Genomic DNA, 14,500 nt, shown 5'->3' on the forward strand with positions numbered 1-14,500 from the left:
GGCGGGTCACCTGGGCCCTGCCTGCGCCCGGGCGGCCGCGCTGCGGCGAGCGGCGAACGGCGGGTCGGCGGTCGGCGGTCGGCGGGGGCGCAGCGCTCAGCCCCGGGCGCGGGAACGCCCCCGCGCTCCACCCCCGCCGCCCGCCCGCCCGGCCGCCCGCGGGGGAGGTGGCGCCCGGGCTCCGCGGGAGCCGCGCAGGTGGCGAGGGCTGCGGCGGCACCTGCGCGGCCGGCCCGCGCCCCGGGCGGGCGGGGCTTCCCGCGTCCCCTTTAAGAGGCCGCATCACCCGCCCCTGACGTCAGGGTGTTTCTCCGCACGAGCCCGCGTCCCGCGCCGCTCCGCGCCCCCGCGCCCACAGCCCTGGCGGCGGCACGACGAGCGGCCGCCCGGCGAGCGCGCCGCCCCGCTCGGCCCTCCGCTCCCGCTCCCGCTCCCGCCGCCGCCGCCGCCGCCGCCGCTCCGCCGCCGCCTCTCCCCGGCACCGGCAGCCGCCTCCGCAGCCTCCCGCGCCCGCGAGTCCTCCCGCACCATGTCGGTGGCCGGGCTCAAGAAGCAATTCCACAAAGCCACTCAGGTGAGGCGCGTGACAGGTGCGCCGCGGGGCGGGCCCGGGCGGAGCCGCGAGGGGCGCGCTCGGCGGCTGCGGTCGGCGGGGCGCGCGGGGACCCGGGCCGCGCCCCGCATCGCCCGCCCGCGTCCCCGCCGCGAGTCCCTGGCCGCCCGGCCCGGTGGCCCCGCGCGGGAGCGGCCGGGAGGGGGCGGCGGCGGCGGCGGCGGCGGGGGCGGGAGATTCTGTCAAGTCGTCCCGCACCCGGTGACCTTGCGGTGTCGCTGCCCCCGGCTGCCCCGCGCGGTGCTGGCGCGAGCGGGGGCCGCACTGGGGGCGGGACTGCGGCGCGGGCTGCGGGCTGCGCTCTCCGCTCTCGGCTCTCCCGCTGCGGTCGCTGCGTCTGCCCTTCCGCGCGGCGCCCCCGCCCCCGCCCCCGCCCCTGCCCCCTGCCCCCTGCCCCGGCCGCGAGCGCGGAGGACGCGGCTTCCTCTGGGAAGCGCCCGCCTCAACTTTTGCTGGGAGAGCCCGGTGGGGAAACTACTGTGACGCCAAGGCTAGGCCAGCCCTGTGGGGGGGTCCCTCCGCGTTTCCCGCGGGTTCCACAGCCTTCACAGTCAAACCGTCACTTACTTCTAAGTATTATTTTTAGTGTGCTTTTTTTTCTTTTTGACATCTTGAACGTGCCCTATTTCTCTGTGGGGTTAATAGACTGTGATTACAATTTATTTAATTCAGATTCTAATACTTTAAATCTCCTGGGGCTCGGTTGAAGAATTTTACATAGGGAAAGATAAGTGAATACTTACGATGTGACCTATTTCTTATGTAATGAGGATGGTAATTTTTTTTTTTTCCCCTTTCTCTCTTCTGAAGCAGCTCTAGTGTAAGAGATCTTTAGCTAAGGAGTTTGTTGATTTCTTTAAATATCTCTCACAATTTAGCCTTCGCTGTTTTTTCATACATTAGTCGTGATTAACAGTGAGTTTTGTCATAATATCTCAGAAATAATGAGAACACCACAATAACTGATCCTGTTTTAAACCACATCCAGAAAAGGTGACAGTCGTGTTTTCAGAATCTTGGATAAATTGGAGAGATGCAGCATGAAATTCATCTCGTGTTCATCCACATGCTGTCTCCGTCACCATAGATTCGCCTTTGTAGAATCAGTTCTGTCTGTTTGGGAAATGTAGAAAACTAAGATGATTTCAGTAAAAACACCCATTACTGTAATTATTTTTGCTTTTCGAATTGGATCTTTCTGAGTCCTCTCTGAGAGAATGTTTGTAAATATATTTGTAAAGATGCGGTTGGTGAGGTATATGGAAGGCCTCTAGTAACCTTTACTTCGAACTCCTTTAGGTTTACAGTGAAGCACATGTGCTACCATAAATTCTTTGAAGTCGCTAACTTTCTTTTTTGTTTTTTTTTTTTAATTTTTTTTATTTATTTATGATAGTCACAGAGGGGGGGGGGCAGAGACATAGGCAGAGGGAGAAGCAGGCTCCATGCACCGGGAGCCCGACGTGGGATTCGATCCCGGGTCTCCAGGATTGCGCCCTGGGCCAAAGGCAGGCGCTAAACCGCTGTGCCACCCAGGGATCCCAGTCGCTAACTTTTTTTAATTTGAGGTACTTTGTCACATCTCTAAAGCAGACCTGAGCACTGAATTTACCAACACCACACTCCTTCTTCACTTTGATTCTGAAGACTTCTTTTGCAAATCTTGGTGCCCTAAAAGGCAGTTTAGGAACATTGGCGAAGACTAAGGCTTGATACCATCTCTGCTGTCAGTGATCTTGAGCAAGTTATTTAACTTTTAAATAGGGTTAATATCCATTTCCTAGAATTGATGTGAGTATAAATGAGAACCTAAAAACTGTTCAGTGAGTGATTTTAACATTAAAGATAATTCTACTTGTATAAAATACTGTCCGTTATATTAGCAGTGATGACACATGAGGAAATCATGGAAGTAGACTTTTTAGTTTTGCTACCTTAACAAAACACAATCAGATGGCTTCATTTCAGCCAAATCCTGAAGTTCTTTTTTTTTTTTTTTTTTTTTTTTTTTTTTTTTAAATATTTTATTTATTTATTCATGATAGTCACAGAGAGAGAGAGAGGCAGAGACACAGGCAGAGGGAGAAGCAGGCTCCATGCACGGGGAGCCCGATGTGGGATTCGATCCCGGGTCTCCAGGATCGCGCCCTGGGCCAAAGGCAGGCGCCAAACCGCTGCGCCACCCAGGGATCCCCAAATCCTGAAGTTCTATGTGACACTGACGTTCAGGTTTGAGTATACAAACCAGAATTGTGGTATGGAAGGACTTCTTAGATTGTTGGAGGAGGTCTTGTGACAAGATTCGTGTTAATCACATCTGTTTCAGATGCAGAATCACTGAGTCATTTTCTTTTTACTAAAAAAGCCTTTCATTTTAGAGGTGAAACAACACGCAGTATCTTATCTATAACATAATGGAGCATAATCTTGGAAAGCCTCAGGCAAAGGTTATTCTTCCTGTGTATGTGTGTATTTGAAGGGTGTGTAAAGCCAGTGCTAATGTTTGCGTGTGACAAAGATAGGGGAAATAGCCATGTCCTACTTTTTAAGCCATTTTTCCATACCCAGCTCCATGAACCTGATCTTATCTACAAAGTAAGCTTTACACCTAGAATTGTTTCCTTGTGAGAACAGATACGCTGGGTTATATGGCCAGTGTTCTTAAGTGGAAGGCCCCTCTTCAGGCAAACATTTGTTTCTATGAAATTGAGTTTTTTGCTCACGTTAGTGCAGGAGGAGATTTGTATTAATAAAACAGTATGACTTTGGTGTTTGCCCACTAATTTGAAGTCTCTGATTAGAAGTGTCAAGGCTATTCTCTTGATTTAGAACTGATTATTTCTACCTCGTTGCTGACAATTGTTTTTAACATCTCTGATATTTGGAGGTGAAAAAAATGCTTTTGCTAAGGACAGTTTGTTAGAGTAGGAAAGCCTTTAGCCTAGAGAAACGTTTGTTACAGAGTAAAATTTATTAGGTCATTGTGGTGTTCTCTAGAGCTGCCATAACAAAGTATCAAACTGAGTGCTTTAAACAACAGAAATTTATTGTCTCACCCTTTTGGAACATTGATGAAGGTGACAGTAAGGCCATGCTTCCTTGGAAGGCCCTAGGCAAGAGTCGGTGTCAGGCCTCTTACTTAGCTTCTATTAGTTTGTTGGCAGTCTTTGGCTTTTCTTGGTTGGTATATACATCGCAGCATTTTTTTTCTTCCTTGTCTAAATTTCCTCTCTTAAAGGACATCAGTCATATTGGATTGGACGGCCACCTTACACCAGTATGATCTCAATTTAGCTTGAGTAATTCTGCAATTTTCAAATAAGGTCACATTCTGAGGTGTTGGGGATTTTGATATCAACTTAGGAAGTTTTTGTTGGGGGATACATAATTCAGCCCCTGACAACCATTATTTGCATGAAAGGATTCACCAGTGTTTTTCTAAATACTGTAGTGGATTTAACATTAAAAGGACAATTCATTCTGTAAATAATATCTTTCTATTGCATTGAATGAAATATGCTTTCTTCCTTTCAATGAGTTTGGTTAGGATATAGACCTGTTATAGACTATATATCTTCTATTTTTTTTGTTTTTAAAATTTATTTATTTTAGAGTGCATGTGCTTGCGAGTGGGGCAGAGGGAGTAAATCTTTAAGCAGACTCCCCACTGACCTCGTAGCCTGACATGAGGCTTTGATCCCATGACCCATGAGATCATGACCTGAGCTGAAACCAAGAGTGGGGCATACAACCAACTGAACCATCCAGGTGTGCCCCCTTCTGTTGTTTTTTTTTTTTTTAATGAAAAAAATTCATATTTGGTTAGGTTAAGTTATGAATTAGTCTGGTACGTGATTCTTGTCCCACTCAGATTCATTAACCAGAAAATTTTAATTACACTGGTATTTTATGCCTTTCTGTCTAATTTCTTCACACTTTTATCACATTTAAAATGCTGTATTTTGGGGACACCTGAGTTGCTCAGTCAGTTAAGCATCTGACTCAATCAGCTCAATCATGATCCCAGGATCCTGGGATTGAGCCCCACACCAGGCTTCCGCTCAGCAGGGGAGTCTGCTTCTTCCTCTCCCTCTGCCCCTGCTCATGTGTGCTCTCTCTCTTGTTCTGTCTCTCAAATAAATGAATAAAATCTTAAAATAAAAGAAAAGCTTTATTTTATATAAATGCTTTGCTCTGGAGTATGTTACATAAATCTGTTTAAGCATTTACTTGCTAAGGCATTTAAATATTTAATATATATTTAATATTTAATAATTTAAATTAATATTTGATGTATTTATATATTTACCCTTATTTTAAAATATATACTTAATTAGATATATAATTAGTTATAATTTTGAATGAGGTTCTCAGTTCCTTAACTGCCTGCTTTAAGTAGTAAAATCTCTGCTGCCTTCAAAATCTCAAGCCTCAGCATGAGTTGACACAGGGTTTCTTTTTTTTTTTTTTTTAAGATTTTATTTATTTATTCATGAGAGACACAGAGAAAGAGAGGCAGAGACACAGGCAGAGGGAGAAGCAGGCTCCATACAGGGAGCCCCATGCGGGACTCGGGCCCGGGACTCCAGGATCATGCCCTGAGCCAAAGGCAGATGCTCAACTGCTGAGCCACCCAGGCATCCCTGACACGGGGTTTCTATACCCGCACTCTTTGTCAGATTCTTAGCCCTGGAGAGCCTATGTATTTTCTAAAATTATATGCTGCATTTTATATGCACTTTTTCTGAGGGAGAGGGATTTTAGCCTATCATCAGCTTCATAAAGGAATTCCTAATTCCTATCCTGCCCTTTCCCCCATCAAAGTAAAAATGTTTTGTAACAAATTGATGTCATCAGGAGAGAATGCGGTGGTTCTTACGATAACAGTCACGGCATCCATTCTATTACCAGGCTTTAGGATGTCTGTTCAAAATGCAGTCTTCTCTGAACTAATTTGAGGGGCAATCAAATATAAAAACCCTTTTCAGAGATGTCAGGATTAAATGAGATAATGTCTGTGAGAGTGCCATGCTTGCATAATAAGGATAACTTGAACCATGTAAAAAAAAAATAGTGAGCTCTAACTTACTGATATATTTGGAAGATGGACGTGTGGTGGGGTTTGAAGTACAAATGGCTATTGAAAATAATTTCTGTTGAGACTGAGATTCTTGATCAAGTTTTTGTTGTTGACACAGTTACATTTTTTTGCAAGGCTTTCCCTCACAGTGATTCTTTAGTATTTTTTTTTAAAGGATTTATATATTCGAGCGAGAGCATGTGTGAGCAGAAGTGTGCCAGGGAGTGGGACAGAGGGAGAGGGAGAATCCTCAAGCAGACTCCTCACTGAGTGCAGAGCCTGTCCTGGGGCTTGATCCCAGAACCCCAGCTCATGTCCTGAGCTGAAATCAAGAGCTGGTCACTTAACCGACTGAGCCACCCAGGCATCCCATTCTTAGTGTTTTAAATTGAATTGAGTTTTTTTTTTTTTTTTCTTTATTAGTTTCAGGTGTACAATTTAATGAGTCAACACTTCTATACAACACCGGTGTTCATCACAGGTGAACTCTCTCTTTTTTTTTTTTTAATTTTTTTTTTTTATTTATTTATGATAGTCACAGAGAGAGAGAGAGAGAGAGAGAGGCAGAGACACAGGCAGAGGGAGAAGCAGGCTCCATGCACCGGGAGCCTGATGTGGGATTCGATCCCGGGTCTCCAGGATCGTGCCCTGGGCCAAAGGCAGGCACCAAACCGCTACGCCACCCAGGGATCCCTGAATTGAGTTTTAAATTGAGTTTTGGTTTCATTCTACTTGGAAAATTTTGATGTACCTCCCAAATTAATTAGAAATACCCTTGAAAACGACATCAAGACTTGGTTGGGGGAAAATGGTTAATGTTTTGAGGAGAAATAGCATTGCAGGAGGGAGAGACTTAATGCTTGCAAAGCAGAGTTCATTCTTCCAAGCCCCTTGTGCTGCATTGGTATTCCCAGGGCTTCATACAACCCTAGGGCTTTCATTGGAGCTGGTAGCTTGAGAAAGTGAGAGAGGAGGGCAAGACTCATTGAGAAGTGAATAAGGAAAATTGGGGGCAGTAGAGTTGAAGAACAGCTCCAGAGTTTATAATTTTCTTTTTTAATTTTTATTTATTTATGATAGTCACACAGAGAGAGAGAGAGAGGCAGAGACCTAGGCAGAGGGAGAAGCAGGCTCCATGCACCGGGAGCCCGACGTGGGACTCAATCCCAGGTCTCCAGGATCTCGCCCTGGGCCAAAGGCAGGCTCTAAACCGCTGCACCACCCAGGGATCCCCAGCTCCAGAGTTTAAAGTTAGTGGGGCTTTCCCTCAGATGTTAAGACCAGATGGCAAGATTCTGGAGGACAAGAAATCCGATTTCCTTGACTTTTCTTTCTTTTCTTTTCTTTTCTTTTCTTTTGATCCTTTGTACCCTTGTTTTGTTCTGTGTGTGGTACCAAGAGGGGACATAGGAGAGGCTCGGGGAAACGAAGTTTATTAAACTCACAGGTTTTAGGGAGACAGAGGATCTGTCACTGCATGTGGAGGGGGCTGCACAGGAGGAGGGCTGAGGGAGTAGGCTCAGCCAAGCAGGTGGAGAGTCAAGAGAGGGTGCGAAGATTAGTGGGTAAGTGCTTTTATTGGAGTCAGGGTGGAGTACACAAGAAAAGGCAGAGGGGATTTTCTTGGTGCATTTGAATGTTACTAGGTCATAGTCAGAAGCGGGCAGAAAAAGGAACTTGGGGTGAGGCTTGCCTTCTCACAGTGGTATACGTGGTCACCTGGGCGGGTTGCTGACAGCTTGTGTATGTGGGGATGTTAAGGCAGCAAGAAACAGAATATGAAGTATTATAATCTTACAGTACAACTTTTCTCAGTTTTTTTTGGGGGGGTGGTGGTGGTTTATGTTTTCTTTATTGCTCTAATCCCTTGGAGTCCAAATGTTTAAAAATGATTATGTGGTCTATAATGGATAATAAAGACTAAGAAGAGAGCGATAGCCATACCTATGAAAATGTCATGATTGTAAGACCCTGTCAAGTGTTCTTGCAGACTATTGATAAAATGTTTTCAAATGTCACTAAATCGTCTCCTGAGTCTGATGGTTCAGGAAATAAATTTACTGTGTATGAAGATTTTACATTTAATACAACTTCTAAATTTGGAGTATGATATTCTAGTTGCTTTGCCCTCACCTGCCTCTTCCCAGCCCCAGGTCAGATTGTATGTGGTGTGGATGACTATGGAGGAGCTTTCTAGAATTTGTGAGAACCAGCTAGCTCCTAGGAGGTTTGCTTAGATGCTCCGGTCTCTGAAGGACCAGTAGGCAGTATTTTGTGCCCTATTCTGAATAATGATATCTGAAAGAAATAGAGATGTCTTTCTTATAATTCAAACTGAATTTTCCCCATAGATCTTAATTGGAGCAGTTCCATAAGGCTAAGAAATACCTCTGTATCAAAGTACAATACTTGTTAGGCACACGTGGCTAGTCTGCCTATGCTTTTTAATATTCCGGAAATACTGTCCACAGTGAACACTCCCTGTTTGGAGAAGGAAAGAATGGGAGTCATGGCAGTTATTGTCCTTACGGTGATGTCACATTCTGGGTAAGCCCTGTGAAGTCCCAACCCCTAGAGTAGAGGAAGTTCTTTGGTTTTGCTCTGGTTCTGCAGTCAGGGAAGAATTCTTTTGTTCTTTATTCTATCTGTCCAGAATCTAAAGAGTGTGACAGGGAGTGTGGCCTCTGGGAACTGAAGAGTTTCTTTAGTTGACTTCCTGTTTAATATTTGTAGGTTGTTTTACAATTACAGACTTTTCACTACTCATGGCTGATTTGAACTATAAAATTCCTTCAAAAACTTAGGAGACTTCTCATCTTTTTTCTTCTTGTTAGTTCCATTTGCTAGTTACCGTAGTGCAATCTTTTTGGATTTCACTGGTCCAATGGATCTTTTTTATATGTAATTTCAACCAGTAGGTTTGGTTGTGTTAATCTGAATTTTGCAAGAGCACTTTGTGCTTTGGTTTAACCAAGAAGTCTTAAAGGATGTTTATTGCTCATAGAGCAGTTCATTCTTTTCATTCATTCATTCATTCATTCATTCATTCATTCATTCTTTTGTCCCATTATTTACTTAAGGGATCCAGGATGACTGGGAGGTTCTTCCATCTTTGACGCATGATTTTCAAGACTGCCAAAGGGAAGGAGTATGTTGGAACGAGCATGGGAGATTTCTGTAGGTCAGAACTGGAAGGAGAATGTGGTAGGCAGGATGCTAAGGCCCGAAGTGACTCTCCCTCTTGTATTGTCACTTCCTCTTTGAGTGCAAGCCATCCTGTCACTATGAAAGATGTCTTTCTTGAAATTGTTGCTTTATATGGGAAAAGGGAGATTATACTTTTGGTATTAATCTAATCATATGAACCCCTTAGAAGCAGAGCATTTTCTCTGGCTGGTATTGGAAGGGTAAGTCTGAAAGATTGGAAGCACAAGGACTAGGCATGGTGTTGCTGTTAAAGATGGAGCCCCATGTGAGAAGGAATGTACTCAGCCTCCAGGAGTAGAGAGCAGATTTTAGATGGCAGCGGGCAAGGAAACCAGGGTCCGTAGACCCCAGTCTCAAGGATCTGGATTCTGCCAACAACCTGGATGGAAGAGAATTCTTCTCCAGAATCTGCAGCTAGGAGTCCAATCTAACTGTCACCTTGACTTTGGCCTTGTGAGACACCGAGTGGAGAACCCAGCGAAGCTGGACTTTTGAACCCAGGTCAAAAGTCCTGCCTGTAGGACTGTGGGCTAATAAATAAATGGCTGTCATTTTTAAGCTGCTAAGTATGTGATAATTGGTATAACAATAGAAAGTTAATAGAAAAAACAGTCACGTCTGTTTATGTTCAGTTGCCTAGAACTTATAGCCAGACTGTGGAACCCCCAAGTGCAGGGGAGGAAGGGAAGACGCTGGGAACTGCAGTCAAGCAGCATACCCAGAATGTAGAAGTGAGTGTGGGTAAAAAAGCTAGAAGTCCTTGCCCTCTTTTGTGCCTATCATATATTCATTTGCATGTTTGCTCATGAATGTGTGTATATGTATCATACACATATACAGAATACACACAAGTGTAATTTGCTGAATCAACTTTTTTTTATTACACAAGGCTTAGTGTTTCATATGCCTTTTAAAATACATTTTATATTTTATAGATTTTTCTTGCTACAAGGTTTAGGTTTTCTGATGAAACACCTGCTGCTTTTTGTGGTTCCTGATCAATTGTAAACAGTGAGGCTGTTAACTACTTTCTGAGCAACCTCTTAGCTTGGTGTATGATGAAAGCTTCATTGACCTTGGAGAGGAGAGATCATAGAACACTGAGGATATTTTTGAATTATTAGTCTCCAACCAAGCCATCAGGGATTTTTACTAGTGAGGGTAGAGTGATTGGATGTTCACCCTACAGCTGTTTCTGTTCTTGTGGGAAGCCTGTGCCAACACAAACACAATGAAATGCCCTTATTTAGTATGGGCACATTAAATAGCTCCATGGTAATTTGAAGTTATTCATTAAGTAATTGAGGATTGCAGGTGCACATGGCACACTTTGCGTTGTCTGTAATATGTTCATTCCATGCTCTTTGACAAGATTTGCAGATCCATAGCCCTCAATGATTTTCTAAGTGCAGCTGGCAGACAGTCCTTTTGGAAAGGATGAGGTCTGGCACCCCCAGATGTCCTGAAGGATGCAGTGTCAGTTGAGCAGCTTGGCTGGAAAGAGGATAGTTGAGAATGTGGTCTGAGTGATGAAGTAATCTGGAGGTGAAGCATCCTGTTGGAATTGATCACAGACTGGGTACAGCTTTCACCCTTATTCTCTGCATTTGTTGCTTACTGAGGTGTTCCTGGTGTACTTCTTTATGTGGAGTGAATGCTGTATATGGTGGCTGGCTGGACATAATTATATTATTTGTTAAACTGCTTAAGTGGCTACTTCTAGGCAAGACCTACAAACCCAAACCCTTTGCTGGCTGTGGCTTTCCTCTATCATATTTGTAAGCTGATTAGTGGAAGTACTTTCTGGAGATGTTCCTCATTAATACCATCATCGAGATTTTACTCATGAAAGTTGGTATCCTATTATCTACAGATTCTATTCTTCTTATGGTCAATCCTGCAACTGAATTGTGTCTCTTGTTCCCCTTTAAATGAAGTTTAACAAACACAATTGTTTGCTATTAAGGTTTTTCCTGTTAATCTCATCCTCTACTCTTTCTGTATCTTGAGTCCCTTTGAAACGCACAAATCCAAACTCTTGATTTTTTTCCCACTGTTTTTGGTCATTACTTTCACCTTAAACTCTGTCCACATTTTTCAGAGAGATACTTACAGTGCTCATCATTCATCTCTTCTTTAAATTTCTTTAGGTAGACATGGAAACCTCCTTTTTCCTCACTTCAACAGAAGCTGGGAAAGCTAGTCATTGTTTACAAAATTTAAATGATCACAAAATACTTGAACACTTGAGATGCATTTTATTCATTTTTACAAGCTCTTTCACCTTTCTGTGTCTCTGATGTACACAGTTAAAGAATTTTGATCCATTTTTATCATAAACCACCTTAAATGAAGTCTGTCTTAACTTATAAAATCTCTTAGTACATTTGTCTAAATTTGATGATTATTACTCTACTTTTATGAGGTGATGAATATGCTGATATCATGTGATATGTGTTGGTTTGCCTTTTATAATCTGAATTCTTTGTGTCTGGGCAGCCCGGGTGGCTCAGCAGTGCTGCCTTCAGCCCAAAGCCTGATCCTGGAGACCCAGGATCGAGTCCCATGTCAGGCTCCCTGCATGGAGCCTGCTTCTCCCTCTGCCTGTGTCTCTGCCCCTCTCTCTCTCTCTCTCTCTCTCTCTCTGACTCTCTCATGAATAAATAAAATCTTAAAAAAAATAAATCCTTTGTGTCCAATGTCACTGTGTCTGCCAGTTGCTGCCATGAATGATTCAAGTGAATTTAGGCAGTCAACTTTTTTTTTTTTTTTATGATAGTCACACAGAGAGAGAGAGAGAGAGGCAGAGACACAGGCAGAGGGAGAAACAAGCTCCATGCACCGGGAGCCCGACATGGGATTCGATCCTCGGTCTCCAGGATCGCGCCCTGGGCCAAAGGCAGGCGCTAAACCGCTGCGCCACCCAGGGATCCCAGCAGTCAACTTTTATAGACTCTTTACATATGATTATGTGGGGTTATTTGTCCCCCACATTTGTTATTCAGTTTTTATGAGTTTTGGGCATCTATAGTCATTTTTACATTATTGACTTTACTTTAAAAATGAATCATTATATCATTTTCATACATGGAAAAGCCACTATAACTTTTCATAAGTAGAAGTATGGGAATTGTCATACAAAAGACATTAAATCCTAGATACTCTTGGTGGAGTAAATCTGTGAGCTTGAAATTTATTCTGCTTTTGTTTAAAAGGGAAATTAACACATATAAGACAAGGAGCACATACCCTAATAATACGCTGAGACTTTGTCCCTCACTAAGAATAACTGAAAGAAGAATAAAGTGAATGTTATCCTCATCAAGGGAGTTGGTGTTATTAAGGACACAAGTCTTCACCAACTGTATTGTTCAAACATGCTCCCTTCCACAGTTTGACTATTTAAGTGTTTAGTTATTTTTGTCCTATCAAGGAATTTTCTGGGCATGACAGGTGATGTAATTATGGATCCTAAAAGATTGCTTACTTAGAGCAGCACCAAGTCACCTGTTCTGTGCCTAACGTTTGGATGGAAGGCAGAAGTGAACTTCAAGAGAGGCTCTTGAAATCATTTAGAAAGTGGTAAAAGGCCATGTATTGTGAAACTGTGTGGAAATGGTCAGCAGGAGCCCAGGCTTAGAAGCTCTGAGACTTCAGAGCTTAAAATTATCCCATTCTAAGGACCTGTGAACCCTCATACAAGTCACTAGTCACTTGATTGCAGCTTGTAGCCATTGCTAAGTCCCACAGCTGAGGTAGAATGGTCTTGGGCATGAGTTTAGGTTCTAACATTTTATGCTTTGGTCTTGTTCTCCTCTGATTCATTGTCTGAGTCACTGCAGTGATCTTTCTGAAGAGCAAATCTACTCTTGCTCTTCAGCGGCTCCTTATGGCCCTGCACAAAGCCTGTGTAAGTTGCATTAAGGAGTGTGGAGTGTGATCTGACCTCTGTTTACCGATCTAGTCTCTTTGCTGACAGCTCTTTCTGTGCGTGCTTAACTTGTATAGCTTTATTCCACACAAACTTACTTGCCTGTGAGCTTTTGCACCGTGCTGACTCTTTGTAGAAATCCCTCTTTCCTCTTTTCCACTTTATGCTTGACTAATCACTGTAGCTCTTGACAGTCTCAGCTTGCTGTTTTCTTAGGCTGCCTTTGCCTCATTTGGTATGGGTCAAGTGCCCTTCCATGTGCAATGAAAATTGCCCATTACATTTCTTGTAAGTGTAGTACTTGGCCCACCTATTATATTCTTGTTTACATCCCCCAGGGTGGATATAAAGAAGAGGACTCTGTCTTCACTGTTCTTCATAGCATCCCCAATGCCTGGGGTACCATAGTGAGAATTCAGCTGATGTTTGTTTTCCATTTATACATATTTATACATACAAAAAAATTTGTATGTATACAAATTTATACATACTTATATGTATTTAAAAGGAGTTATCCTATACATATATTTTTAATCTGCTTATTTCTGTTTAAAAATACATCATATATTTTTCAGAGTTAATGTAAAAGTTAAGACATGCCCTCATAAAATTGTAGGCTTAAAATAAACTCTCCTGTCAATGTGACTAGCATGGCTAGGTATTATTTTAACTCATTAATTACTTATATATAACAACCCTATGAGGTTGCCACATCATTATCCCCATTCAATAAACAAAGAAACTGAAGCTCCGAGGTGAAGTTGCCCACTGTTACAGTTTCATGGGCAAAGCCAGGATTTAGTCTAGACTAGCTAGTTTCAGAGCCAGTAATTGCCAGTTATTCTCAACTCTGAGTTCTATTCTAATCTTAAATGTCAAACAAAGAAATATCTAAAAGCACTAAGTAATCAGGAAGATAAAGATGAATACCTTGGTAGAAAAATTTGAAAAGAATATGGAAACGCAATACCTGAAAGAACTACAAGTGGCCAGGATACAAACAGAAAGATCTTGGAAATCTTGTGACATTTTTCATGGTTTAGATTAGCATAGATTAGATGCTAGATTATGTGACATTTTTCATGGTTTAGATTAGCATAGATTAGAAGGAATGATAACATTCTGAGTTGGCCATGGTGTAAGAACACACATTCTCATTTGCTAGTGAGAATGTAAACTGTTGTAACACTTCAGGGGATCAACAGGTCTCTTCTTTGTAAATTGGCTTTTAGGAATCTATTTAGAGAAAATAAGTGTGTAAGCATGCAAAACTGGATACACAGTTGTTCGCATTGTTAGTTATTGTAGTGAAAATTTGGAAGCAATGTAGATGTCAGATAATAGGAGATAGGGAAGTAAATCATGGTATGTCTTGTATTATGGAGTATCTGTAGCCATTTTATCCATGGGACAGTATTTATTGGTGTAGGAATATTCATGATTATAGCTAAGTGGAAGAAACAGGCTATAAAATGCATTTGTAGGCCTAATATTGGAAAAGAAGAGCTAAAACAGTAGCTAAAAATAAGCTGAGAACTTCTATACCAGGCACTATGCTGTATTGCTATATTTGTATTTCTACATTTTCTTCATCTTTTTATTACGCTTATCACTAAATTTTCTTTCTACTCCATCATTGTTGCTGCTTATTCTCATCTCTCCACTTCCT

General features: G+C 42.8%; 1 protein-coding gene across 2 annotated transcripts in view; it reads left to right on the plus strand.

The window, feature by feature from the left end:
* The first annotated feature begins 418 nt into the window (after positions 1–418).
* The window catches only part of SH3GL2 (SH3 domain containing GRB2 like 2, endophilin A1), a 212,836-nt gene continuing 198,754 nt past the window's right edge, over positions 419–14,500 (plus strand). Inside the window, exon 1 of one of the 2 annotated variants that reach the window (XM_035697304.2) lies at positions 419–574. In XM_035697304.2, the coding sequence (XP_035553197.1) occupies positions 530–574 (45 nt within the window). In that variant the 5' untranslated portion in view covers positions 419–529. The remainder of the gene's footprint in view (positions 575–14,500) is intronic. The other variant, XM_025432295.3, reaches the window with a different exon arrangement.

This window comes from Canis lupus, chromosome 11 (assembly GCF_003254725.2).
Source record: "Canis lupus dingo isolate Sandy chromosome 11, ASM325472v2, whole genome shotgun sequence".
Classification (NCBI taxonomy): domain Eukaryota; kingdom Metazoa; phylum Chordata; class Mammalia; order Carnivora; family Canidae; genus Canis; species Canis lupus.